Genomic DNA, 24,513 nt, shown 5'->3' with positions numbered 1-24,513 from the left:
ATATTTTGTCCTATTCCTTCATGAGTCATTATTTCAGAGATAGCAATAGCAATAGCAGTTAGACTTATATACCGCTTCATAGCAATAGCAATAGCAGTAGACTTATATACCGCTTCATAGGCCTTTCAGGCCTCTCTAAGCGGTTTACAGAGAGTCAGCATATTGCCCCCAACAATCTGTGTCCTCATTTTACCCACCTCGGAAGGATGGAAGGCTGAGTCAACCTTGAGCCGGTGAGATTTGAACCGCTGAACTGCTGATCTAGCAGTAGCCTGCAGTGCTGCATTTAACCACTGCGCCACCTTGGCTCTTTCAGCCCTCTCTAAGTGGTTTACAGAGTCAGCATATCGCCCCTAACAACAATCCGGGTCCTCATTTTACCCACCTCGGAAGGATGGAAGGCTGAGTCAACCCTGAGCCGGTGAGATTTGAACAGCCGAACTGCAGAGCTGCAGTCAGCTGAAGTAGCCTGCAGTGCTGCATTTAACCACTGCGCCACCTCGGCTCACTCATATGAGTCCAGAGATGGACAATGCATACAGTTCCTAGTCAGGAGAGCTGTCTCATTCTTGTATTTGCCTTACCAGTTCCTTGCTAGCAATAGAGAATGATAAACATACCTTTCCACCTCTGTGAAAACTACTAATTTGACAGAACTGTAATCTTTGTTCAATAATCCTTAGGAGTAGACTGTTTATCTCATTAACTATGCAAGGTGAAGAGTTTTATTAATACAGATAATTATTTTAATTAGAAGTAAGCATTTTGATCATATATAATTAAACCGCAACCTTCATGATCATAAGTCCATTCAGTACATTTATCTGAGCTATAGGGAGAATATGTTCCTCAATGGAACACCAAGCAATACAAATTATTAGTTTTAAAGTAAGCACCTCTTCAGAGAAGAGTAAAATAGGGATAGGTGTATGTCTGTGTGTGTGACTATTTTATGTAAGTGATGAAATGGTTGAGTCCCTGAAGTATCTTCTGAGATAAGAGGATTGTCAGGTTGCAAAGAGTAATGAAAAGAGCCAAACATAGGAAGGGTTTGAAGTGGTTTGTATTCTTCCTTCGGCACGAACTGACCAACAAAGCAATGAATAAATTGTCAGAGCTGCCACCCGGGGCTCCTCACCACTTTTTATAGTTACTTAGTAATTAGGATAGCACCACCGGGCAATTAATCGTGGATTGTTGTCAGTCAGTTATCACTAGCTTTGTAGATTTACTCAGCTGTTTGTGTAGGAGTGAAGCCTGGTGAGTCTTGGCAGCTGGCCCGGATTTCTCCCCTGAATGGCAGCTCCAGGCCTCTGAGCTGGCCGGAGCTGACATGCGGCCCCCCACCACGGAGACAGCATTTGGGGAGCTACAAATAACAGTCAGTTAGGAGTCGAAGGACCCCTTCCCCCCAGTTTTGTGGTGTGTCTGCGGTGGAATCTCGCTATCAGGTGAGCGCCCTGTAGTCCTTGCTATGAACCCGCGATGCCTCCGACAGGGGATAACCTTTCCATAACACAAGGTATTGTACCGTCCCCTCTGCCATCTGGTATCTAGTATATCTTGCACTACATAGTGCTGTTCCTCCATCTACAGTAACCGGGACTGGCAGCCGTAGCGGGTCTCCTCTGATATCAGATGCCTGAACTGATCGGAGCAGGCTGCAGTGGAAGACTGGATGTGTTTTCCCCAGTAGAGGGGGGAGTCTTAGCCGCACTGTGACCGGGTTAATAGCAATAGCAGTTAGACTTATATACCGCTTCATAGGGTTTTCAGCCCTCTCTAAGCGGTTTACAGAGTCAGCATATCGCCCCCAACAACAATCCGGGTCCTCATTTTACCCACCTCGGAAGGATGGTAGGCTAGTCAACCTTGAGCCGGTGAGATTAGAACCGCCGAACTGCAGATAACAGTCAGCTGAAGTGGCCTGCAGTACTGCACCCTAACCACTGCGCCACCTCAGACGATTGGGAAAGGCCCAATAAATTTGGGTCCGAGTTTCTTACATGGCAACGGTAGTGGAGAGGTATACCCTCTGGCCTACGTGGAAAGGTCCTTGCGCCTTCCTCCTTGTAAAAGTCCAGGAGGCCGGGCCTTCATGGTAGTGCAAACAACACAACTCCTTACATATTCCTCTATGTCCCTCCTCATGTGGGGCCACCAGAACTAAGCACTAAGGAAATGAATACATTGTCAGAGCTGCCACCTGGTGCTCCCCACCACCTTTTATAGTTACTTAGTAATTAGGATAACCTGCACCTCGCACATGCGCACACCCATCCCCTCGTAACCCAAAACAAACACCACCCAGCAATTAATCGTGGATTGTTGTCTTGGCAGCTGGCCCGGATTTCTCCCCTGAATGGCAGCTCCAGGCTTCTGAGCTGGCCGGAGATGACATGGATGATACAAAAGTATTAGGTCTCAGTGTCATATCCTGAATCCTTGTTTGCTTTCTTGCTTTGCTCCATGGCCAAGGTTAAAAGATTAAAAGGTCAAATACAGTGGTACCTTGGTATTCAAGAGTTTTGAAACTCATCCAATTTGGTACTCCATGCATTTTGCTGTGAACATTTTGTCCTGGCACTCAACTGTTTGGTACTCAATGCACAAGCTAGAACTTGTCAATGTCAGCTGCCTTATGACTCACTACATTATTCCTTATGGGAAAAATTGTTTGATACTCATTGCTTTTGGTACCAATCACACCTCCTAGAACCAATTAATGATGATGTACCATTGTATTAGGAAATAACACATGGCTTTAATACTACTTCTAGTCTTCTATCCTACTTTTAGATACTGAATTGTATTGGTGCAACAGATTATATTATATTTAATATTAAATATAATTAATATAATATATTAATATTATATTTTAGCAGTATTTAGCAGTTATTACAGACCCGGGAGATCAAAATTAAACCATATAAGTTATGGAATTAATGTAGCTTCTGGTTCTCAAGTACTCAATCTAACTGGAAATTAAGACTTCAAAAGAGAAGAAGCACAAAATACAAAAATAAAACGTAAGTTACATTTTTACTGTCATTTCAAAACTTTTTTCCTATACAATCAAATATGGGAAACAGAAGAGCACAATTCTGATGAATGGTTCACAAGTTGTTATCCAAAGAAACGTTCAGGTATGTCAAACCTTATATCCAGCTTTATCTATGAAATTGTATAGACTTTGTTATCCATGATTGTGTTTCTGAATGGTGGGAGAATCCCTGAATTTATACTGACGAGGCTTGATTTTAAACAATTTGAACTAGCATTCAAAACTCACCTGGTCAAACACTTGACTGAAGTATATTTCCAACATTTACAAATGCACAGTTATATTGCAATCAAAAGGAGACAGATGTCAAAAACGAGCAGACAACCCAAATTTCAGAACTGCAGCTGCTGTAGGAAGAATTGGACGTAGATGTAAAGACATTTGGGACCTCAGAATCTGTGCACTTTATCACATCAGCAGCCATTAAAAAATACTGCTAAGAGCAGTTACTCCTGCTTGTGCCTTTAGACTACAAAACTGTGATTCAGTGCTTTATGAGAGACTCAACATGCGTACTAAAATAGTTACATACATGTAGCACAGAGTGAGATCAATGACTCAAGTACTAAATAAGAAAATGCATAAAGACCTCGTATAACAGGACACAATTAGAACAAGATGGGAAATGACATCTTCGTCTGTGACGAAGAATCAGAAACGAAAGCATGCAAATGACAAATCAGCATTATGAAGAGACTCTGAAGGCACGTTTCAGAAAGCACAATGATTTGCAATTAAAAGTTTCTTTAAAAGGAACTTGAAGTGCATTTTTAGCAATGTTCTCTGAACACAACTAAATGCTTAGTCCAAATATTTCATAGTATTCTCCGCAGTCAATATGGCTTTCGGCATATTTCATCTCCCAATTCAAGCCAAACACTAGGGAGGGTTTTGATGGCTGGGTTAGTAAAGGTTGACTGGGCTAACAAAATTTACTCATCGGAGCCCACTGATCTCTTCTGCGTTCTCTTGCGCGGCAACCGTCTTGGGGAAGCTTTATCTGTAGTTTAAAAAAAAAGAACAGCCCTTACTTAACACCATGTGTTAAGGAAACATTCTTTGGCAGACAAAAGATACAGTATTTATTTTAAAAAAAATTATTATGCAAACATCACTCTCAAGATATGGTACGCACTAGTTAGGAACATGCCACTGCTATCTGATATGTAGCTAAAAGAATGGGAAACCAGATATCCAGGGCTTGCTCTGGTTTGGAAATGGGGCAGCACTGAGTCAAGTCTTTTTGCACAATTCATTTACTCTAGCTTCAAGAGGATTAATGTACTTTATGGTTAAGTGGCTGTAAGGAAGAAGAATGCATATGCCCTATTTTCCTCTGTAGCTCAGAGCAGCCAGTTCTAAAAATAATCTTCATAGCCACGTTTGAGAATATCCTAGCTATACTTTGCACTAAGTAGAAAAGATCTTGTAATACGGAAAAATATTATGTTAATCACTGAGAAGCAAACAAAGTTTACGCTAACGTATTACACTTTTTGGGGAAAAGCCAAATTAATATTCAAGGAGTCTATGTTGATTCTCAGTCATCCAGGTCATGGTTGTCCCAAAGGTGCTTTTTCAAGAGACAACTGGATTTTTTGGGTTTTCTTTGAAGATATTTCGCTCTGAGCTGAAGATGCTTCTTGGATGAAAAGTGAATCATCTTTAAAGAAAAACCAGCAAGTCTAGTTGCCTCTTAAAAAAGGACCTTCGGGACAATATTCAAAGAGTCACATGACATTTTGAACATGGGTCTGAATGCAACCGATCAGCTTACAGTGTTGTACTTTTGTTTATCTAACCACAATAAGTTTGGGGGCTGGGTTTTTCTTAAAGTTGGCAATTCACAGGGCTGCAATTACAGCAGAATCTGTAATTCGTGACCCGTCAAAACCGCGGTCCACAAAAGCGCGCTCGACGAAAGCGCGCATTTGACGTCATCACAGCGTGATGAAAAAAATTAAAAATTGAAATAAAAATAAAATTAAAGCAAGCCGATTCACATAAAGGTAAGGGTTAGGGTTAGGTTAAGGGTTAGGGTTAGGTTTAGAGCGTTAGGGTTAGGTTTAGCGTTAGGTTAAGGGTTAGCGTTAGGTTTAGCGTTAGGTTAAGGGTTAGGTTTAGGGTTAGGTTAAGGGTTAGGTTTAGGGTTAGGTTTGGGGGGGTTAGGGTAAGGTTTTCGCTTTATTTTTACATTTATCGATCACAGCGCGATGTTTTCGTCGCGCTGTGATGACGTCACGTACGCGCTTTCGTCGAGCGCGATTTTGTCGTCCGCGGTTTTGTGGTGGAACCCTGTAATTAGCAGAATAATTACACTGACTAAATATGATGGCACTCTTTTTCTGACAAGCTGGGGAAAGTTGATGCACACTGGAGAAGTAGAAATCTAATTCCATCTGTTAACTCCCGGAACAAAATTGCTCCAAACCTACTTTGACTCTCAATTGCATTCTGCCCATTTTTATAACCCTGTCATATCTATTAGCCAGTATTTTCCCTCGCCATATCCTCAACTCCATCACTGCTTGTTAGGATTATCTCACAGAAAATGCAGTGCAAATTAATTTAGTTCTGGAAGCAACCAATTATTTGATGTGTTTGCACCAATTAACGCAGCGTTACAGACTTTTTCTTCTGTGTTAATTGCCCACATACTAGCCATAACAAAAACATAAATACCAAGTTCAATCAACCTGAATCTTTTCTATAATCTCCTTTCAAAATTCATAATAAATTTCTACACACTAACGTCCTTGATATCATAATATAGAATTAATGAAAGGCAATAACTGCCACAGAATTTCTGAAAATTGTTATTTAAAGAAAATCTCATATTTTCTTTAGGAAATTATATATTAAATACTGTAGCAAACTAAATAAAACATTACAGAGGGGATATCTAATTCTGAATTATGCTATGGTGATACATTAATGCACTTAAAAGTTAAATAAGGGAATCCTGCCTCTGTTATGTGAAGAGCATTGCTGATGAAACCTTCACTAAGCTATCATCCCTTTAGTTAGCTTATACTTTATTTAAGAAACAGTACATCTTACAGCAATACATGTTACTTTCCCTGCAAAAATAACTTCTCTGTCATTTAAATTCTAACACAGTATGTAGAGTTCAGAAATGAAACACTACATTAAGAGATACTTTTATTACTGCATACTATTTATAAGCTTTGCACTGAATGAAAGCATATAGCAGTCTATATTTGAAATATTTTAAAACAATCTATTCAGGGCATATACTGCATTATGTTTAAGTTCCATTACCTCCTCTAGAGAAGTGATCTGATATAACATTTTGCAATGTATTTTGCCATCCCGCCCCCCCCAAAATGCCCATTGGATTAGCCAATTCAGACGTATGACTATGTGATTCACTTTAACAACCACATATTTCATTTAACAGACACAATGACTTATTTAATGACCAACATAAAAAAGTCATAAAATCAAGACTGGCACATGGTGACTCAACTAATGACCACAATGTCACAACCACGTATTCCAGGCTAAATTGTCGTTGTAAATTACCTGGCAACTACCTGCAAAGATAAAATTTTGAACTACACAATCTGAGAGTGTAAGTAATCAGAAATTAGTGGACTGGCATATATCAAGCATGTATTTCATGGCCATGCTAAAAAAAAAAAAAAAAAGAAGTAAATCTCATAGCATTATATAACTGCTAGAATGAACAAGTAGAAATAATTTTGAAGCCGAAAGAATGGGATGGGTATTCCAAGCATGCTGAAAGTAGTCCAACTTTAAACTAGAAGTGGGAATGATCTACTTTAAGTTCAAAATATTTCACCTTCTAATTGGATAAGATTTATTTAATACTCCTACAAAATATGCAGCAGCTATTTGCCAAGTTTTTATTAAAGCTGGTGAAATCCATCAAACTTTAGTATTATCACTGCATGCAGTTATTATATAATCAATCACCAGGAACAAATTCTATGTGAAATTTTAAAAGCCTCAACCCAGTAAAGTATATCTCACCTCTTCTACTTTGCACTGAAGGCAGAGAAAAACAAACAAAATAAGATATTAACAAAGTTTATAAGAATTTTAAAAATGTCATGTAGTTGAATTTATTTTTGAGTTAAATAGAAACAGCAAAATTTAACATCCCACAATGTCCTCAAATCTGTTACAGAGGCTAATTAGCATCATCAATAGTGGTGGAACTACAGACACAATGCCACTAATGATGCCCTTCTGATTAATGGAATCTTCACATCCTAAATCTGTTCTTGACAGAAGGGAAATCTCCAAAACACAAAGGAAAGGAAAGGGGAGGAAAACAGGAAATTCTGTTGCCTTTTTTCAACACCGAATATAGTCTAAAGTTTTGTTCTTGCCATTAAATACATTTACTGAAAACAGCCTACTGTATTTAAAGTGAATTTTGAAGTCAATTTTCCACTGAGAGATACACTTTTTTACAATGTAAATAAATTTACTACAGACAACCTGCCTTGATACTTACTGATCTGATTTAAAGTTTCTTGAGGAATCCAACTCATATCAACATCATTCTGATTAGAGGTTCCCATCTCTACTTTTTGAGCTGGTCTTTTTCTCTGAGGGGATTAGAAACAAAAGTAACAAATAAAATATTATCATCTATAAAGTCACAAAAGAAGACTTAAAATTATTTGGCCATTATACCCAATAAATGAAACAAGCATTATCCAACCATTAAAACAGATATATTAATTAGAAACCCACTTTTATAATAACTATTTTATTAACTGTCTCCCTTTCATCGCTTCTTTATCATTTAAAATATCTTTCAAATATAAACAGGCTCAACTATCACTCAAATGAGAGATATAAACGAGACTGGAAAAAATGGATTGACTATATACAAAATAAATACGGGACCAAGAAATTCCAGTTAGCCTATGCTTAAGATCAGGAATGATTTAAATGGTTTAAAGTTAGCTTAGCAAGAAGAAGCTAAGATCAATGTAGAGATGTTATTAATTTTTTTATTTCTTTTTTCTCAATAGATTTTAGACTGTGTTTGTTAAAAATCTATACCGTGTACGGGTTCTGGGAAGTCGGGGGGGGGGAGGAGGTGGGGGGAGGGGGGAGGGTGGGGGGAGGGAGGGATATATATTAGGCTACTCACGATGTGTTAGATCTCAATGCAATGTGACTTCACATGTATACTGTTTTTCTTTAATTTTTCTTTAAAAATAGGATAAGCCAAGTACATTAACATATAGTGGAAATACACCAAGGGGAGGAGGAGTAGGAAAGAAGAAAGATGGGTAGAGAGGGATGGAAGAGAGGGTGGGGGGGGGGGAAGGTGGAAAGGAAGGGGGGAGCGGATCTGGAGAGAGGAGTGGTAGAGGGGGAGGGGAAGTAGGGTAGAGGGGGATGATGGAGGGAAGATAGAAAGTTGGAGGGTGGTGGAAGAAAGAGGTGTATGGAGAATGGAAGAGGTATATTGGGCTTTTATTTTCTGGAGCATTGTTGACAAGAGGAATTGATGCAATTATTGTTTAATACTGTATGGTGTATACATGTGAGTGTATGAAAATGAAAATAAAATATACTAAAATAAACAGGCTCAACTGAAATGCGGTGGCTATTAAATTATTGATGTCAGTGGAAGAGATTCAAGTCGTAATATTTTTTACAGTTCTAGTGATAGTTAATTTTTAGACACAAAGGTGTTGAAAAGCACCAGCAAGCCAGATGACCTCATCTTTCTTCTATGGAATTTAGAGTAAGGCAGAGTTCTCCAACGTTTCCAGCTTTGCAAACTTGGAGAGGGGGAGAAAGAAGGGATGGTTCGCACAAGTGAGAGAGGATATGCTTATGCGCGCGCACTCATGCTTGCTGGCCATTTTGCACGACCCAGTGGCAAACTCCTCATGGCCCACAGCTTGGGGACCCTGGAATAAGGCATACAAATTTCAGAGTCCTTACGCCCATCCACATAATGCTAGAGACCACCCTCTCAACTTAGAAGAAACGACGACAGTATTCTATAGTCAGGTCAAAGACTAATTAAAAATAGCTACTTACCTTCCTAGATTCCAACAACTGATGTAGACCAACAATGACAAGTAGGCCAAGTCCCGACAGGAACATATACATAAAGATCCTTATTTAGAAAGAGGAGAAAGTCTAATAAGATTCTTTTAAGGCAATTTTTAAAAAACAAAACAAAACTCTGGACGGTCATAAAAACTATGCAGGATGGATGATATCCTAATATAAGGTTTTCCTAACAATAATCCGAGGATTTGTCCCCAGATGTATTTATTTTATGCATTTATTAATCAAATGTACATAGCTGCCCATCTCACAGAAAGTGACCTTGGCAGCATGTAACAATCCAATAAAACAGTAAAATAAAATAAAAACTATTACCAAAACCTATTATATAATAATTATTAAAAGGCCACCCAAAACTATAAAATTAGAACTAAAACAAGAAAAGAGAAAATCAGCCAAGGGATATTAATAATAATGGAGCCCCCTCACATATTCACTTGTCCTCTGGGTTCAAGCTTGCTGACATAACCAGGTCTTGAGGAACCTTTGAAAGCTCAGGGGTGACAAAGCTGACCTAATCTCTTTGTAATGAATTCCACAATGAGGGTGCCACAGCAGAAAAGGCCTCTCAAATGTACTATGGTCTGTCAAATGTAATTCCCTAGATGTAACATACCCATTATGTTGAATTTGGTAGGACAGGTAGATGAAATCATAAAGAAGAAATCCATCCAATAACCTGGAGTCATATAACAATATAGAGCTTTAAAGGCCCCACTGTGTTGGATCTGGAAGCAAATTGGTAACCAACCAGCAGAGGTGTCACGCGTGCTCTATCAGAAATACATGTAAATGCTCACTGTGCTGCATTTTGCACTAGTTGAAATGTCCAGATACTCTTCAGGGGCAGCCTCATGTGGAATGAACTGCAGTAGTCCAATCAGAAGGTGACTAGAATGAGTGACAAATAAAGCCCCTTGATCCAGAAATGGATATAACTGGCACACAATATGAAGTTATGAATGGCCCTCCTAGCCACGACTACCTACTCTTCAAGCAAGTCATGAGTCCAAGAGGAACCCCATATTGCACACAATTGAATTGTTTGGGGGCAATTCAACCTCATCAAGCACCAAAGATACCACAGACCTAAAACCAGAAGTTGCCCAAACTAAAAACTACTCAGTCTTGCAAGGGTTCAGTTAAAGCCTCCTGTTCCCTATCCAGACCCTCATTCTCCAACACTGGCATAGGACATCCACAGCATCGCTTAATTCGCCAAGAGCAAAGATGCACAATTGGATAGCATCAGCATACTGATGATACTTCACCCCATAGTGATGGGTGAGCTTATCCATGTATCTCATGTAGATGTTGAATAAGAAAGAAACAGCACCAACCCCTAGGGGACCCCATCTAGAAGGGGATGAGGGAGAGATCTTTTCTCCCCAATCAATACTAGCTAGAATCAATTAACCAGGAGAAAGGAGGTGACCAGGGGAATGTTGTGAGAGGTGGCGCAGTGGTTAGGGTGCAGTACTGCAGGCCACTTCAGCTGACTTATCTGCAGTTCAGCGGTTCTAATCTCACCAGCTCAAGGTTGACTCAGCCTTCCATCCTTCCGAGGTGGGTGAAATGAGGACCCAGACTGTGGGGGCGATATGCTGACTCTGTAAACCGCTTAGAGAGGCCTGAAAGCCCTATGAAGCGGTATATAAGTCGAACTGCTATTGCTATTGTGCTGCCCACCCCCAATCCTGAGTCAAATCCAGAAGGATACCATGGTCAATGGTATCAAAAGCCTCTAGAGGTCAAATAAATTAAGGATGGATGCACTATCACCATCCCATCTGTGCCAGAGATAATTCAAAAAGTACAACCAATGATGTTTCTGTTCCATATCCAGGTCTGAAACCTTATTGAAAAGGAGCCAGATAATCAATTTCATCCACAGTCCTCTGAAGCTGTTACACAACCATCTCTTCAATCACCTTCCACCAAGAGGAAGTGGGATACTGGGCAAACGTTCTCCAGTATCGTTGTGTGGGTGTGGGTGTCTGTCTGTCTAGCAATGGCTTCCTGAGCAGGGGGCAACCTGAGATCTCCTTAAGAGGTAAAGCAACAACTCACTCACTCCAAGAACAACCAGCCATTGTTATGATTCACCCACACAATACCCTCTGAACTGCTTTCACAAAAGCAGGAGCATGGATCTTAAGAGCAAGTGGTTGAACTCAAAGTCCTAAGGACCGTAGTCACTTCTTAGGTCCAACAATTTCTAATTATAGTTGGACTGCCTGGATTAGATTATAATAAATTAATGTATGATATCACTATCTAAGTAACCTTGGTGAGACAACCAGCTGCTAATCACAATCAGTATTTGATTTAATATACAAATAATGATGGATGCACAATATGTTATAGTTTCTTAGTGTTTGTAATAGCAAGCTGCTTTTTCTCTCTCGGTCTCCAGGTTTGGTGATTAAAAAACAAGGGAAACCTTAACCTTTTCAAAACCTAAATGAATACGTATGTTCTTTTATAATAGCATAAAAGGTCCGGCTATCACCATTACAAAAATTAGTTAGCAGAATAAGTAAACTTACGTTTCACCATCTAATCCATCTTCTCTTTCAATAATTGTAACAGTTTGATTGAAGACAGCATCTTGGAAGAAATTCCCCTAAAATGAAATATATTAAAAGGCTATCAGATTCAGGCCATCAAATGGCACGATTGTTACAGAGAAAAAAAGTATATTCCTTGCACTTGTTTAGTTTTCTGCAAAACAAACTGTATACCTATATTTATAGCTATACTTGGACAGACAGACACACAGACATACACTATATTGCCAAAGGTATGGGCTCACCCATCCGCAAAATCAGAAGCAGTTGTGAGCGAATACTTTTGGCAATATAGTGTAGATACAGATACAAAGTATGAATGGTGTTTGTTAACTAGTCATGATTGCCAATCTTTTTGCAGCCAAACTTTTAAAGTTATTTTTTCCGCTATCAAATATTTCAATAAACGAGCGAATTACTCAGTGGTTCTCAATCTTCCCAATGCCACAACACTTTAATACAGTTCATGTTGTGGTGACCCCCAACCATAAAATGGGTGTCTCGGTTCCAAGACCATTGAAAATATGTGTTTTCCGATGGTCTTAGGCGACCCCTGTGAAAGGGTCGTTCGACCCCCAAAGGGGTCCCGATCCACAGCTTGAGAACCACTGCTCTAGAAGATGAGATTTTCAGATCATTTTAATATTTCCCCTAAATATTAAGATACAATAGTTATTTTTGGTGAATGGAATAGATTTATAACTACATTGACCTTAGTAAATGTTTAGCATTCTTACTTTAGTGGAAGACTGAACATTATTTAGCATTTTACCAAATCAAATTCTAGTGATGTGTTTTTTTAGCCTGAAGAGAGAGCTGATGGCTGAATGCAGCTGACAATTTGTACAGTATTGCAGTATTGCCTTATCATAATAGCAGCTCTAAATACCTCAGATTTTGACTTTTAAATTTTTTTTACTTTTCTCTTCAAGCCACAGCAGTTATTAAGAAATTGTTTTGGATAAGATTAAGGAAACAAGAAACTTTCTACTGGAATGCTGATCAGTGAGGAAAATACTGTAACTAAGAAATAATAGAATATTCAGGAAATACTCTCAATAAAATATGCCTCCATAGTGATCAAAAGAAGATACGAAATATGCAAGCATAAATATAAACTGACATGGGTAAGGCAAACGTGGAATTTTGAAATGCCCTATTATCTTTCTTTCTAAAAATGCATTGTTCTACATAGCTAATATCTTGTACAATATCTTTATTAATCTAACCCAAATAGGCAACAAAACAAGTCATAACCTACAATATTCAAAAACCATCCTAATACATAATAGCAGAACTAGCAGCACAAATCTTTATGCAAGATAGCAGAATTAGCAGCACAGCTCCCCAAGGATTAAGAGAGACTAACTGGCTGACTAATTTGTACATTAATATCAGGTGGCATTGCCACAAAAACACAGACAAATGCTAAATGAATACCTTTATCTTATAGTTAGTCAAATCCCATATCCTCACTTACATTTTGATCTTTGTAATTCAAATTGATAACCAGTCCAAAGGGACGGCCACCCATAGGCTCTGCAGGAATGAAGGAATATTCAAATGTGGCTTGTCTCTGCGGTGGAACAACTGTGTTCAGAGAAAGAGCAGTGAAATTCTGAATAAAAAACTGATAATCTTGTGGGTACCGGAATGAAGCATCTAGTGATTCTACAACGAAGTCTTCTGTACCCTTATTAGTAAAACCTACTAAAAACTTCACAATGTTGTTTGCTGGAAAATCTAGGGAGGAAAAGAATGAAAATTCTTAGTGTTTCATTTTTAAGTTGTAATTAAAAAACAACAACAGGTAAGATAAACTGGCCCAATGTGGAATTTAAAATATGTTTTACCTTCTCCTTTCACAAACAAGATTGTTGTATCAGCATTAGGTGATGCTTTAGGTTCTCCTGATAGGTCATCTTCCTCTTTCTCTTCTGTCTAATATAAAATAATGTTTGAAAAGCCTATGAGAAACAGTGAAGCAATGAACAGCCAGAATATATAAGTTTTATTGTATACTCCCACATAAAAGTACTTCAATATACAAACACATTAATTAACCTAGGGTTTTCAAAGCTACAATTTAAAAAAAATGATATTTAGGTCAGAGTGTTTCAAACTGTGTTCTGGACAACACAAAATTTCCACAAGAACATAAGTGGGTTTGGTGAAAACCAAAGGCTCCCTCAAAAGAAGCCAATTTTCAATGACAGCGTTTTACTTGGTCATCAGGGATTCTGAGAAATTTTGTTTTTAACAGATTCTATGGAAAACCCTTGGCCTAGCCCTAGATGATACACTAAGTATTATGTAACGAAACAGGCATAGACTATAATGAAGTTCAATATATTTAACAAATTGATAAAATACTCCTAAACCAGATGACAAGATTATTAAAACTGAAAATTTGCTGCAGTTACATTGAATATATTAGCATTTAATTGAGCGGTTCCTTAAAACTCAGTTGTAATCCAAATTTAGAAGCCAGTGGTCTAAAAATATATATATTGATGTCCTGAACCAAATGGGATCAAATTAATTATATTTAACTATATTAAGAGGCATTAATTTTATGAGTACTGCTTACCTCAGTATCAGAAATCACTGTAAAGTAATTGAACCCAAGCAGTTAAATTCGTAAAGCATATTTAATGCTGTTTCATCAAATCAGACTTTTATTTAGATTTATTACATTATAACATTTGGCATTATATGCATAATTACATTTGTCTCACTTATAGCTGCATAATGCTTCTTAATAACTAAGTGATATATATATTTCAACTAGGAAAACTACTTAGTACAGTATATTCTATTTCAGTTGCGGCCGCAAACACCACAATTGTGACAACGTTAACACTACTGGTAACCTATCTATTGTTCAAATAGTGCTGATAAAGCATAAAATTGACAAAATGTTGTAGCCGTACCAATTCTGTGGGTTCATCTTCTTCAACTTCAGCTTCATCATCTTCATCCTCAACTATTGAATCTTCTATCGCTTCTTCATCTTCAGTAGCATCTTGGGCAGCTACAAGCAAGCCGGAACCTAGAGAAATGAGAATGGAAGTTTACTCTTATTGGAAAAAGCACTAGAAAACAATTCAAAAGGAGCCACGGTTTTTTTTTTAAAAATAATCAAACTACTCTCAAAAGTATGCAACAATTAATATATATATTTATGTACTGTGTTTTCCCCAAAATAAGACAGGGTCTTATTTTCTTTTGATCTCCGAAAGCGCTTGGTCAACTCATGGCTGCTGCTGTGTTGCAATATTTTTGGGCATGACTTATTTTAGCGCATGCGCTCAAAAGCCCAATTGGGGTTATTATCTGGGGAGGTCTTATTTTCAGGGTAGTAATTATTATACAAGATACCACATTATTTCATTTATGTTACTGTAGTTCTATTGCAGTTTGAAATTACAGTACTGAAATGCCTTAATAGTACAGATACTTCAATTGTTCGGTAATCATTCAAAGTTACAACAATGTTGAACAAGGAGGGCCTATGACAGCTCCTCAAGGGTTCTGGCTGTCACAGCATCCCAAAGTCACATGTTTGTGATGTGGGGGCTTGGCATCAAGCTCACGGTTATACTGTCACAGTCAGCTATGGTCATGAGATCATGATTTCTGACATTCCCTGTCAGCTCCCTATAAATGACAGCAACCTGAATTGAATCCTTAAACGGAGCATGAAGGTGCCTGAGGGTTTGGGGAGGATCCTGGAAGGAAAGAAAGCTGTCACAGCCCTGAGCCTCAGCTTACATCCTGCCCCAGAGGACCTGGGATGCTTCAGCCAGTTACAAGGCCCAGCAGTGCGCATAACTTGATCCACTACAGAAGAATGGAGAATGATGCTCGTTTGTCAGTAGCAGGAGAAAAATAGTTGAAGATGAGCAGGGCACAACAGTTCCTGTAAAGTGAAGGGCAGTGGGGGCAATTGGGGGTTGGCAGAATGGTGTTGGCATGGCAGGCTGTGAGCAGCAGCAGCACTAGGGCTGAAGCTGAGGCAGGCTGAAACTGCTGAAAGGTTGCTGTGCAGAGTTATCAAAAAGATATAGATGGGGAGGAGATAAATGGGGGTGTGTGTGTTGCAATACGCCTGCTGTTCTAAGTGCTGGTGGGCCAGGCAGGTGGATGAGGTTTCCTAGGCCATGGCAGCTTTGTGTCACACTGCAAGGCCAGGCCGGGGTGGATGAGACTTCCAAAGCCAACTGCAGCTTTTCTTTTAAAAAACAAAAGCAAAAAACCCTGAATGAAATGAATTACTTTCACTAAACCTCTAATTCTAATTTTTTTTTATTAATACTTAAATTTTTACTTGGAAGCATTGATATAATTCCACAAACAATCAAGTGAGGGTTGATGTCACAAGTTATTTAATCATAACACATTGCAAAACCTGGTGGTATAAAGTATTCTCTAAAACAGTGTTTTTCAACCACTGTGCCGTGGCACGCTAGTGTGCCATGACATAGTGTAAGGTGTGCCGTGGGAAAATTACTTTATATATAGTCAATATAGGCACAGAGTTAATTTTTTTTAACATTTTCTAATGGTGGTGTGCCTCGTGATTTTTTTCATGAAAAAAGTGTGCCTTTGCATGAAAAAGGTTCAAAAACACTGCTCTAAAATGTTCTTTGGTGTTCTCTGTTGTTATTACTGTTACTACTACTATTATTGGAAATTTTATATGGGCTACCCATTTTAAATATCCAACATTGGATAGCAAACAACAATCCACATTACCTAATAAAACCCCCAGCAACAAACAAAAAGCAAGAATGCAATAATGATACAGAAACTGAGGTATCCATAACCCAACCATACCTAGAGAGGCCTCCTCTGATATCCAAGCTCAGTTCTTGGAGGACTAGTCAGGTCTTCAAAGCCTTTTGGAAGGCCTGAATCTCAAGAAGGAGGTTTTCCCAAAGAGCAGGCATGTCTCCCAGATCCCACCAGGTGGCATTGTTTAATAGAAAGGCGCTAGAGTAGATCCAGCCTGTCAGATCTGGTGAAACAGACTGAAATGCCCAGAAATAGGCAGTCCCGCAGGTAATCTAGTCCTTGGTCAGCTAGGGCTTTAAAGGTGACAACCAGCATCTTAAATTCCACCTAGACACATACTGGGATGCAATGAAGTTTGTGCAATAGCTATGTTGCATGGATTACATTGCCCAGAACGGCTGCATTCTCTGAAACTTCAGAGTATTTTTTCAAGGTATGTTCTATGCAACCCCACGGCAATAATCCAATGCAGAAGTAAGTAAAGCATGAGGGACAGCAAACGTCTTCTGGCCCAAGAATGGACATAGCCGGTGCAGAAAGTGGATTTGTGCTCAAGCTCCTCCTCCCCCCCCCCTTCCCAAGACTGTTAGGTGCTCTTTGAGCTGAGACATGAATTTATTTATTTATTTATTTATTTGTCTTGTATGCCGCCCACTCCCGGAGGATTCTGGGAGGCTCACAAAAGACAAGGGAAAGGGGGGAAACGAGACAAAGACAACATATTAAAAACAAAACCAACATTCACAATTTCCGTGGAGGTAGATGCTTCTCAGCTCCCCCCAGCCTGCTGGAACAGCCAGGACTTGGTGGCTTTGCGGAAGGCCGGGAGGGTAGTAAGGATCCGGATCTCGACAGGGAGCTCGTTCCAGAGGGCCGGAGCTGCAACAGAGAAGGTCCTCCCCCGGGGAGTCGCCAGCCGACATTGGCTGGCAGATGGAATCCGGAGGAGACCCAACCTGTGCGATCTAATTGGTCTGAGAGAGGTAATCGGCAGGAGGCGGTCTCTCAGGTACCCAGGTCCGATGCCATGGAGGGCTTTATAGGTAGCGACCAGCACCTTGAAGCGGATTCGGAGACTAATAGGTAGCCAGTGCAGCTCGCGGAGGATAGGTGTAACGTGGGTGTACCTTGGTGCACCCACAATCGCTCGCGCGGCTGCATTCTGGACTAATTGACAATAACTAATTGATATCTAATTGAGGAGGACTCCTAACTTGTAACTCTAACCAACTAGATTCAGGGAGGGTGCTATTCACTGGGAGCTAAAGCTGAACGAACCTCAACCAAATCCAGAGGTTGAGCTTGCCCAGAGATTTCATTGAGTATTAAGCAGGAGTGAGAGGAGAAAACAAAGCTCCGAGGTGCCCATGTAAGAAATCTCTGCCCCTACCAACCAACACTGACTGGAACTGGTCCTGGAGGAGACTTACAGCAACACACTATTCTGCTTTCCTCCAGTCCTAGCCTTCTAAGACAGTCCAGAAGAATACACTAAATGATAACAAAAGCTACTGAAAGATCCAGGAAGACAAAGATGACATCACCAAAGCTCATCCCCCAGTGCAACCAATGCTATCTTGGCATCATAGTCCACTGTGAAGCTTGACTAAAAAGGCTCCAGATAATCAGCTTCTCCCAGGGACCTTAAACTGTGCACCTCATACCTCCCCAACAACTTTCCCTAAAAAGAGAAGGCTGGAGAAGAAAATTGTACAGTACTGAACTATTAGATCCCAAGATAACTTTTTCAGGGGATGGATCATCACCTCTTCAGATCAGCCTCAAGCACAGCTCAAATGACCAATAGTGCTTCTAAGCTCCATGTAATCCAGATGTTTTTAGAAAATAAAAATTATTTAACATAAAAAGTCTAGCTCATTGGTTTTTAAAACTTTCTATTATACACATATCTTGTAATTAGCTATTAGCTACCAATGATAACTATTTTATGAGGGTGCCCTTTTCATGATCTCAAAATGTACAGAAAAATAGGATTCCTAGCGAACTTGTTTGCCAACATTGGACATAGCATTAAATGAAAAAATATATAATAAAGGATTTCAAGTCATCTTCAAATAAGAGAGGCCAAAGCAAATTTGTCTATAGGGAAAAGAAACAATCAAATTTTCCTTTCTCTTATGACATTAATTTGAAAAAAAATCTAATTAAGCAGGCACTGCAGAAAAATTTCAGTACATTTCAATTTGACTAATGAAATCTGAAGATCAATAATTTAATTTTCAATGTACCAAACAAAACATTTATTTATTTAAATATTTAATTTATTTGCTGCCCATCTCATTCCAAAAGTACTCTGAGCAGTTTACACCTAACATACTGGTATATTAGCAGTAGCTTCAAAATGCTGAACTTTCATAAAACCCATAATAAAGCATTAAAGGACAGAAATATATAAAATATGTAAAATATTTTATTTCCCAGATTAAACTATTTCATTTATTTATTTCTAGTTACTGTTTGAACCAAATATTCTTTAATGTTTTCTCTAAACAAGAACAGGCATCTAAAACTTCAAATCATTTCAGAGTTTTTTTAAAGCCTCTAGTATGTATTTTAGAAAGAATGATGATGTGGCATCGCAATGAAAGATACTGAATATCTATTAAGGCAGCCAGACAAGTCTCAAAAATTTAGGATTCTAGTAACTTCCACTCTTCTGGTATAAATAGTTACTGTCAAGAGGAATAAAAGCTTGAATAATGTTTGATAGCTAAAAGAAAATGAAATCCTCTAGCATTCATTTGTGGTATTAAATTAATTCTCAGCTTGCTTTGGAAAATAACTAAAAGACACAATATAGGTATTCTACTATAAGTACAATAGTTCAAGCAAATCCATGAGAAAATTTTGTCAGCATTCCTACTTAGCTAGGCAAAACTAAGTTTTTTAAAAATGTGATCTCTATTCCATTAAGTCTTTTTTTATCCCCAAGGTTCTGACCCCATATTGGCCATCCCGAGAATGGTTAATAATCTTGACATAAAAAAATAATTAACCAATAGATAAGATAAATAGAAAAGATGTTGGGCTATGGTGGATATATCAATTGAAATATTAACCTGCATGGCAAGTTGACCATATTAAAAAATACGTATATATAAAACCCAATTTTGTAATAATTCTCGCGAGAGTTTGTGTGGGAGAGGAAGGGGGAGGGAGGGAGAGAATCCAGACTTAAAATGTTGTGAATAATTCTCTCATCATTTGGAGTTATGCTTTTAAAGAAGAAAAGGTAACATGGCAAACAATTCTATTAATATTTTGCTTGTAGTCGCTTACTCCCAGACAAGCATATAATTGCCTAATAATAAAAAGCTTGAAATTTATAAATATGCATGCTAGAAAAGTGAGCAAAGGTTTTTTTTTCTCTTTTCTCCAATAATTTCTTCAGTAGAAATTAGTAGGATACAGAACAAGCAAATACAAGTTTCCACATTTAGGGAATTCACTCCTACCCTACATGTTTAAATCGATGTTAAATTATGATTAATGATTTCTGGTAAATAGCAATGGGATAGAACTATGGCTTTTATGCCTTTCTTAGTTGTTTTCAAGAGATGGCCTATTATTGTCATTAAGAAAATGATGGACACAGAGGACTTCTGAATTGTCCAATTATTAGTAATTATTTTCTACATTATGCAAAATTGTATTGCATTTAGATCCTGCTGCAATCCAACAGCTTTCAATGGTTTAAAAGATACATAATTCAGCAAAAAGTTAAAATATTTATGGTAAGACACCAGCAGCAACACCTAGACAACCATGGCTGATCTTGAAAAACAGAAAGATCAGAACTAGATGGGAGACTACCAGAAAATCCAAGACTGGAGGCTAGATTGAAATATATATATACCCAGAGAAAGGAACAAGACACCTTTACAAGAAAACAACCCTGTCACCACGACTTGAATTCAACTTTAAGAGCATTTTACTTAAAAAGAAAATATTGAGATCATATAATATGCAGAGTTGGTGTCTTAAGAAGAAATAACTCTTCTGCTTTATTAATCATTGGTTTAGCTCATCCAACAATTTACTACTGCTTCCAGAATGGTGAAACTATTAAGTATCATGCTTTTGCTTCTCCATATGTGCATACATATATAACACAAAAGTAACTCAACTATTCAAGATTACAGCACCTGTACAAGTTACTTATTATTTTTAAACAAAAATGAAATGATGTTTTATATTGTTTAGGTAACTACAGATAATTTGTAAAGAGACTCCACATAGCATGTTGTCAACATTTTCAGGTAAGCAACGCATAGTAACCCACACTGTAGCCATGTGCACAAAAGACTTAACTCTGACAACAGGCCAAAGACACTTTGTCCTCCAACTTCGTTTTCCTTCAGATATATTACCCTACGCTATGGAGACACAGCCATGCCAGCCTAGTAAAATGAAAATACAGTCCAAAAGATCTGGAAAATGATCAAACCACTAAAGAGTGAATATGACTTAGGCTTGGAATCAGGTCCAATTCACATAACTTCAGCAACTTTTTCTGAAAATTTACCCCCTTGCCCAGGCTCCCTTACAGCATGCCTAGGATATTAGCTCCAAGCACTTGCAGCAATGTTGCTTTTCAGTTGATACTGAACAGAATTCTTAAGACTGCCATATTTCATAATATACAAATTGGTGCCAGTCAGGAAAACTGGACCGAACAGTGCAAATGCTACAGAAAGTATAACTTAGCATATATATATATATATATATATATATATATATATATAGATAGATAGATAGATAGATAGATAGATAGATAGATAGATAGATAGATATAGATAGATATAGATATAGATAGATAGATGATAGATAGATAGATAGATATAGACAGATATATATAGATATAGATGATATAGATATAAATAGATGATAGATAGATATAGATACACACACACAAACACACACACATATACATACATACATATATACACATACATACACACACACATATATACACACATACATATACACATATATACATACACACACATATACATACACACACATATATACATATACATACACATACACACACATATATTAATGCTATTAGAATGAAAAGAACTTAACAAATTGTGTGGGCACTTAATGTACTTAATACCTACCCAACAAATTGTTGGCTAACATCCTGACATTATTTCTATTTGCTGTTTGTATTTCAACGCCTCTCATCATCTTTTTTTAAATTAATTTTTTTAAAAAACCCGACAAAAGCGATTCGATCCTTGCTCAATGACCAGCACGGTCCCTTATTTGAATTACCAACTTAAGTTTTCTGGGGCGATCTCGGGCTTAAAAAGACGAGCTACAAGATGACTTCAGAGAAACTGCATGCGGTTTTTCAAGAAAAGGAAGGAAAAAGAAGGAAATCACAGCAATATCGGGGCGTTAAGCAACACAAACACACACACAGACAGACCTGTCAACAATTAAAGCAGTGTGCTCGTGTGTTTGGGGGGGGGGGATCGACTTCGCCTTTAGCACGTATCACTTTTGTCAGCACCCCCCCCCCAACAAGCGATCAGAAGCCGCAACTAGGCTTTTAAATGCACCCCAAGTTTCCAAGTCGCTCATGAAAAATCAGGGGTGTCGGCAGAGAGATCTGACACGTCAGCCCCCGAGCGGAGGGGAGGGGTGCAGGGCAGACCATCACTACACCCCCTAGAGCAGTGTTTCCCAACCTTGGCCACTTGAAGATGTTCGGACTTCAACTCCCAGAATTCCCCAGCCAGCGAATGCTGGCTGGGGAATTCTGGGAGTTGAAGTCCGGACATCTTCAAGTGGCCAAGGTTGGGAAACACTGCCCTAGAGCACCGAGGCGGAGCTGAGTCTCTCCCGCTTTCCCTACGACCCACCGACCCGAGGAATCGCCTCACGCGCCGCTCCCCATTTCAAACTGGCGACCTCCCCCCCTCCCCCCGCGTCGCACGCGACAACGGCCATCCTGCAACGGTCGCCCTCTTGACAGGCGCTTCGGTTCAGCCCCTCAGCTCGTCCATCTCTCTCTCTCCATCTCTCTCTCTCACCTGGGCCAGATCGGAGGAGGACGGCGGGGAAGGCCAGCAGCACGAAGACCAACAGTTGGGGCAGGGACCGCCTCATGGTCGCGAACCCGACGAGCGCCCTTCGGTGGCGGTTTGTGCTTTCTCCTGCCACTGAAGCAATGGCGCTAAGCTTCCATCCGGCCGACGCCCCGCCTCCCCTTGACGCTGCGACGTCCTGACGCCGCCCGGCCAGGCACGCAAGGCCGTTTAAGCCCCGCCTTCTTCTTGCCAACGGAACGGGGGTAACGGCAGACGTGTCTTCCCCTGGAAGGAGGAGGGAGAGGCACGTGACTCGAAGTCTCCTCCTCCTCCTCCTTCCCTCCCCCGGTAGGAGGCTTCCTGAAGAACGCGTGGCTGTCCGCAGGCGCACATGCGCAGTGGGCTCTCTCGTAATCTTTCTCCGCACTCCTTTTTTACGCCGCATCTTTTTAACCTTCGCCGATCTTCGCGCACGCGCGTAGCTTTGCCCTGTGCCATACTGTAGAGCAGGGAGGGTCTCCAAACCTTGGCAAACTTTAAAGACTTGTGGACTTCAACTCCCAGAATGCCTCAGCCAGCAAAGCTTGACAAAGCTGGCTGAGGAATTCTGGGAGTTGAAGTCCAAAAGTCTTAAAAGTTGCCAAGGTTGGAGACCCCTACTGTAGAGGTCGCGGTTGCGTTTAAACTTCAATGCTTTTTTTTTTTTTTTTTTTTTTGGGGGGGGGGAGAAGAACTGACAACGCTGGCAGATTTGTTCCACGAAAAATATATTTATTTTTGTATTTATTTATTTATTTATTTACTTACTTACTTACTTACTTATTATTTATTTATTTATTATTTACTTACTTATTATTTATTTATTATTTATTTATTTATTATTGTTTATTTATTATTTATTTATTACATACATACATACATACATACATACATACATACATACAAACAAACAAACAAACAAACATACATACATACCGGTGTATATATATCATGTAAGCCACGGTTGAAAGAAAAAAAAAAGTTTAATATAGTACACACACGTGTGTGGGTGTGAGTGTTAAAGTATTTTTTAATATAATATAAGGAAGAAAAGATAGGAAAAAAGTTTTTAATGCAATACTTTTTTTTCTTTTCTATTGCAAAATGGCTTACTCTCTCTCTCTCTCTCTCTCTCTCTCTCTCTCTCTCTCTCTCTCTCTCTCTCTCTCTCTCTTCTCTCTCTCTCTCTCTCTCTCTCTCTCTCTCTCTCTCTCTCTCTCTCTCTCTCTCTCTCTCTACATACATACATACATACATACATACATACATACATACATACATACATGAAACTGCAGGCTACTTCAGCTGACTGCAGTTCTGCAGTTCGGCTGTTCAAATCTCACCGGCTCAGGGTTGACTCAGCCTTCCATCCTTCTGAGGTGGGTAAAATGAGGACCCAGATTGTTGTTGGGGGCGATATGCTGACTCTGTAAACCGCTTAGAGAGGGCTGAAAGCCCTATGAAGCGGTAGATAAGTCTAACTGCTATTGCTATTGCTAAGGAGATATAGAAGCATAGCCAGCCGCACAAACAGGCTGAAGAACAGTTTTTATCCGTGAGCTGTCAAAACTCCTGAATGCGAAATAACATCATAACTAAGCAGTACGATGGACTGGCAGGGCTGGCGCAACGTGTAACATGTTCACACCGGTGTAATGGGACTGGGTGTTTGTTAATAGGAAGAGGGAGTCAAACTATTCTCCAAGGCACCTGAGGGTAGAACCAGAAGCAATGGGTGGAAACTAATCAAGGAGAGAAGCAACTTAGAACTGAGGAGAAATTTCCTGACAGTGAGAACAATTAACCAGTGGAACAGAAGTTGCCTCCAGAAGTTGTGAATGCCCCAACACTGGAAGTCTTTAAGAAGATGCTGGATAGCCATTTGTCT

The 24,513-nt window shown here is 39.2% G+C and overlaps 1 protein-coding gene across 2 annotated transcripts; it reads right to left on the bottom strand.

Annotated features, from left to right (window-relative positions):
* Positions 1-3,023: 3,023 nt before the first annotated feature.
* On the bottom strand, positions 3,024-22,772 carry SSR1 (signal sequence receptor subunit 1). 2 transcript variants are annotated; one of them, XM_087707499.1, is made up of 8 exons: positions 22,590-22,770; positions 14,661-14,779; positions 13,581-13,668; positions 13,208-13,470; positions 11,707-11,783; positions 9,125-9,203; positions 7,572-7,665; positions 3,024-4,064 (listed from the first exon to the last, which is right to left on the bottom strand). In XM_087707499.1, exons 1-8 carry the CDS (start codon positions 22,663-22,665, stop codon positions 3,997-3,999), a joined length of 864 nt encoding a protein of 287 aa, XP_087563625.1. In that variant the 5' UTR covers positions 22,666-22,770; the 3' UTR covers positions 3,024-3,996. The 2 variants fall into 2 exon arrangements, with proteins under 2 accessions (XP_087563625.1, XP_087563624.1); XM_087707498.1 differs by lacking the exon at positions 3,024-4,064 and adding an exon at positions 7,002-7,096 and having other exon boundaries at positions 22,590-22,772.
* Between the last annotated feature and the right edge of the window lie 1,741 nt (positions 22,773-24,513).

Source organism: Thamnophis sirtalis, unplaced genomic scaffold, assembly GCF_051295495.1.
Source record: "Thamnophis sirtalis isolate CommonGarterSnake01/CBP01778 unplaced genomic scaffold, rThaSir2_p1.2 scaffold_2, whole genome shotgun sequence".
In the NCBI taxonomy this organism is placed as follows: Eukaryota; Metazoa; Chordata; class Lepidosauria; order Squamata; family Natricidae; genus Thamnophis; species Thamnophis sirtalis.
This window is presented reverse-complemented; position numbering and strand designations above follow the sequence as displayed.

Excerpts from the sequence above, each read along its gene's own strand:
- SSR1 (XM_087707498.1), bottom strand. The coding sequence starts at position 22,665 with ATGAGGCGGTCCCTGCCCCAACTGTTGGTCTTCGTGCTGCTGGCCTTC. Across the intron at positions 14,780-22,589 it reads CCTCCTCCGATCTGGCCCAG|GTTCCGGCTTGCTTGTAGCT; the intron begins GTGAGAGAGAGA and ends TCATTTCTCTAG. Across the intron at positions 7,666-9,124 it reads AGTTGTTGGAATCTAGGAAG|AGAAAAAGACCAGCTCAAAA; the intron begins GTAAGTAGCTAT and ends TAATCCCCTCAG.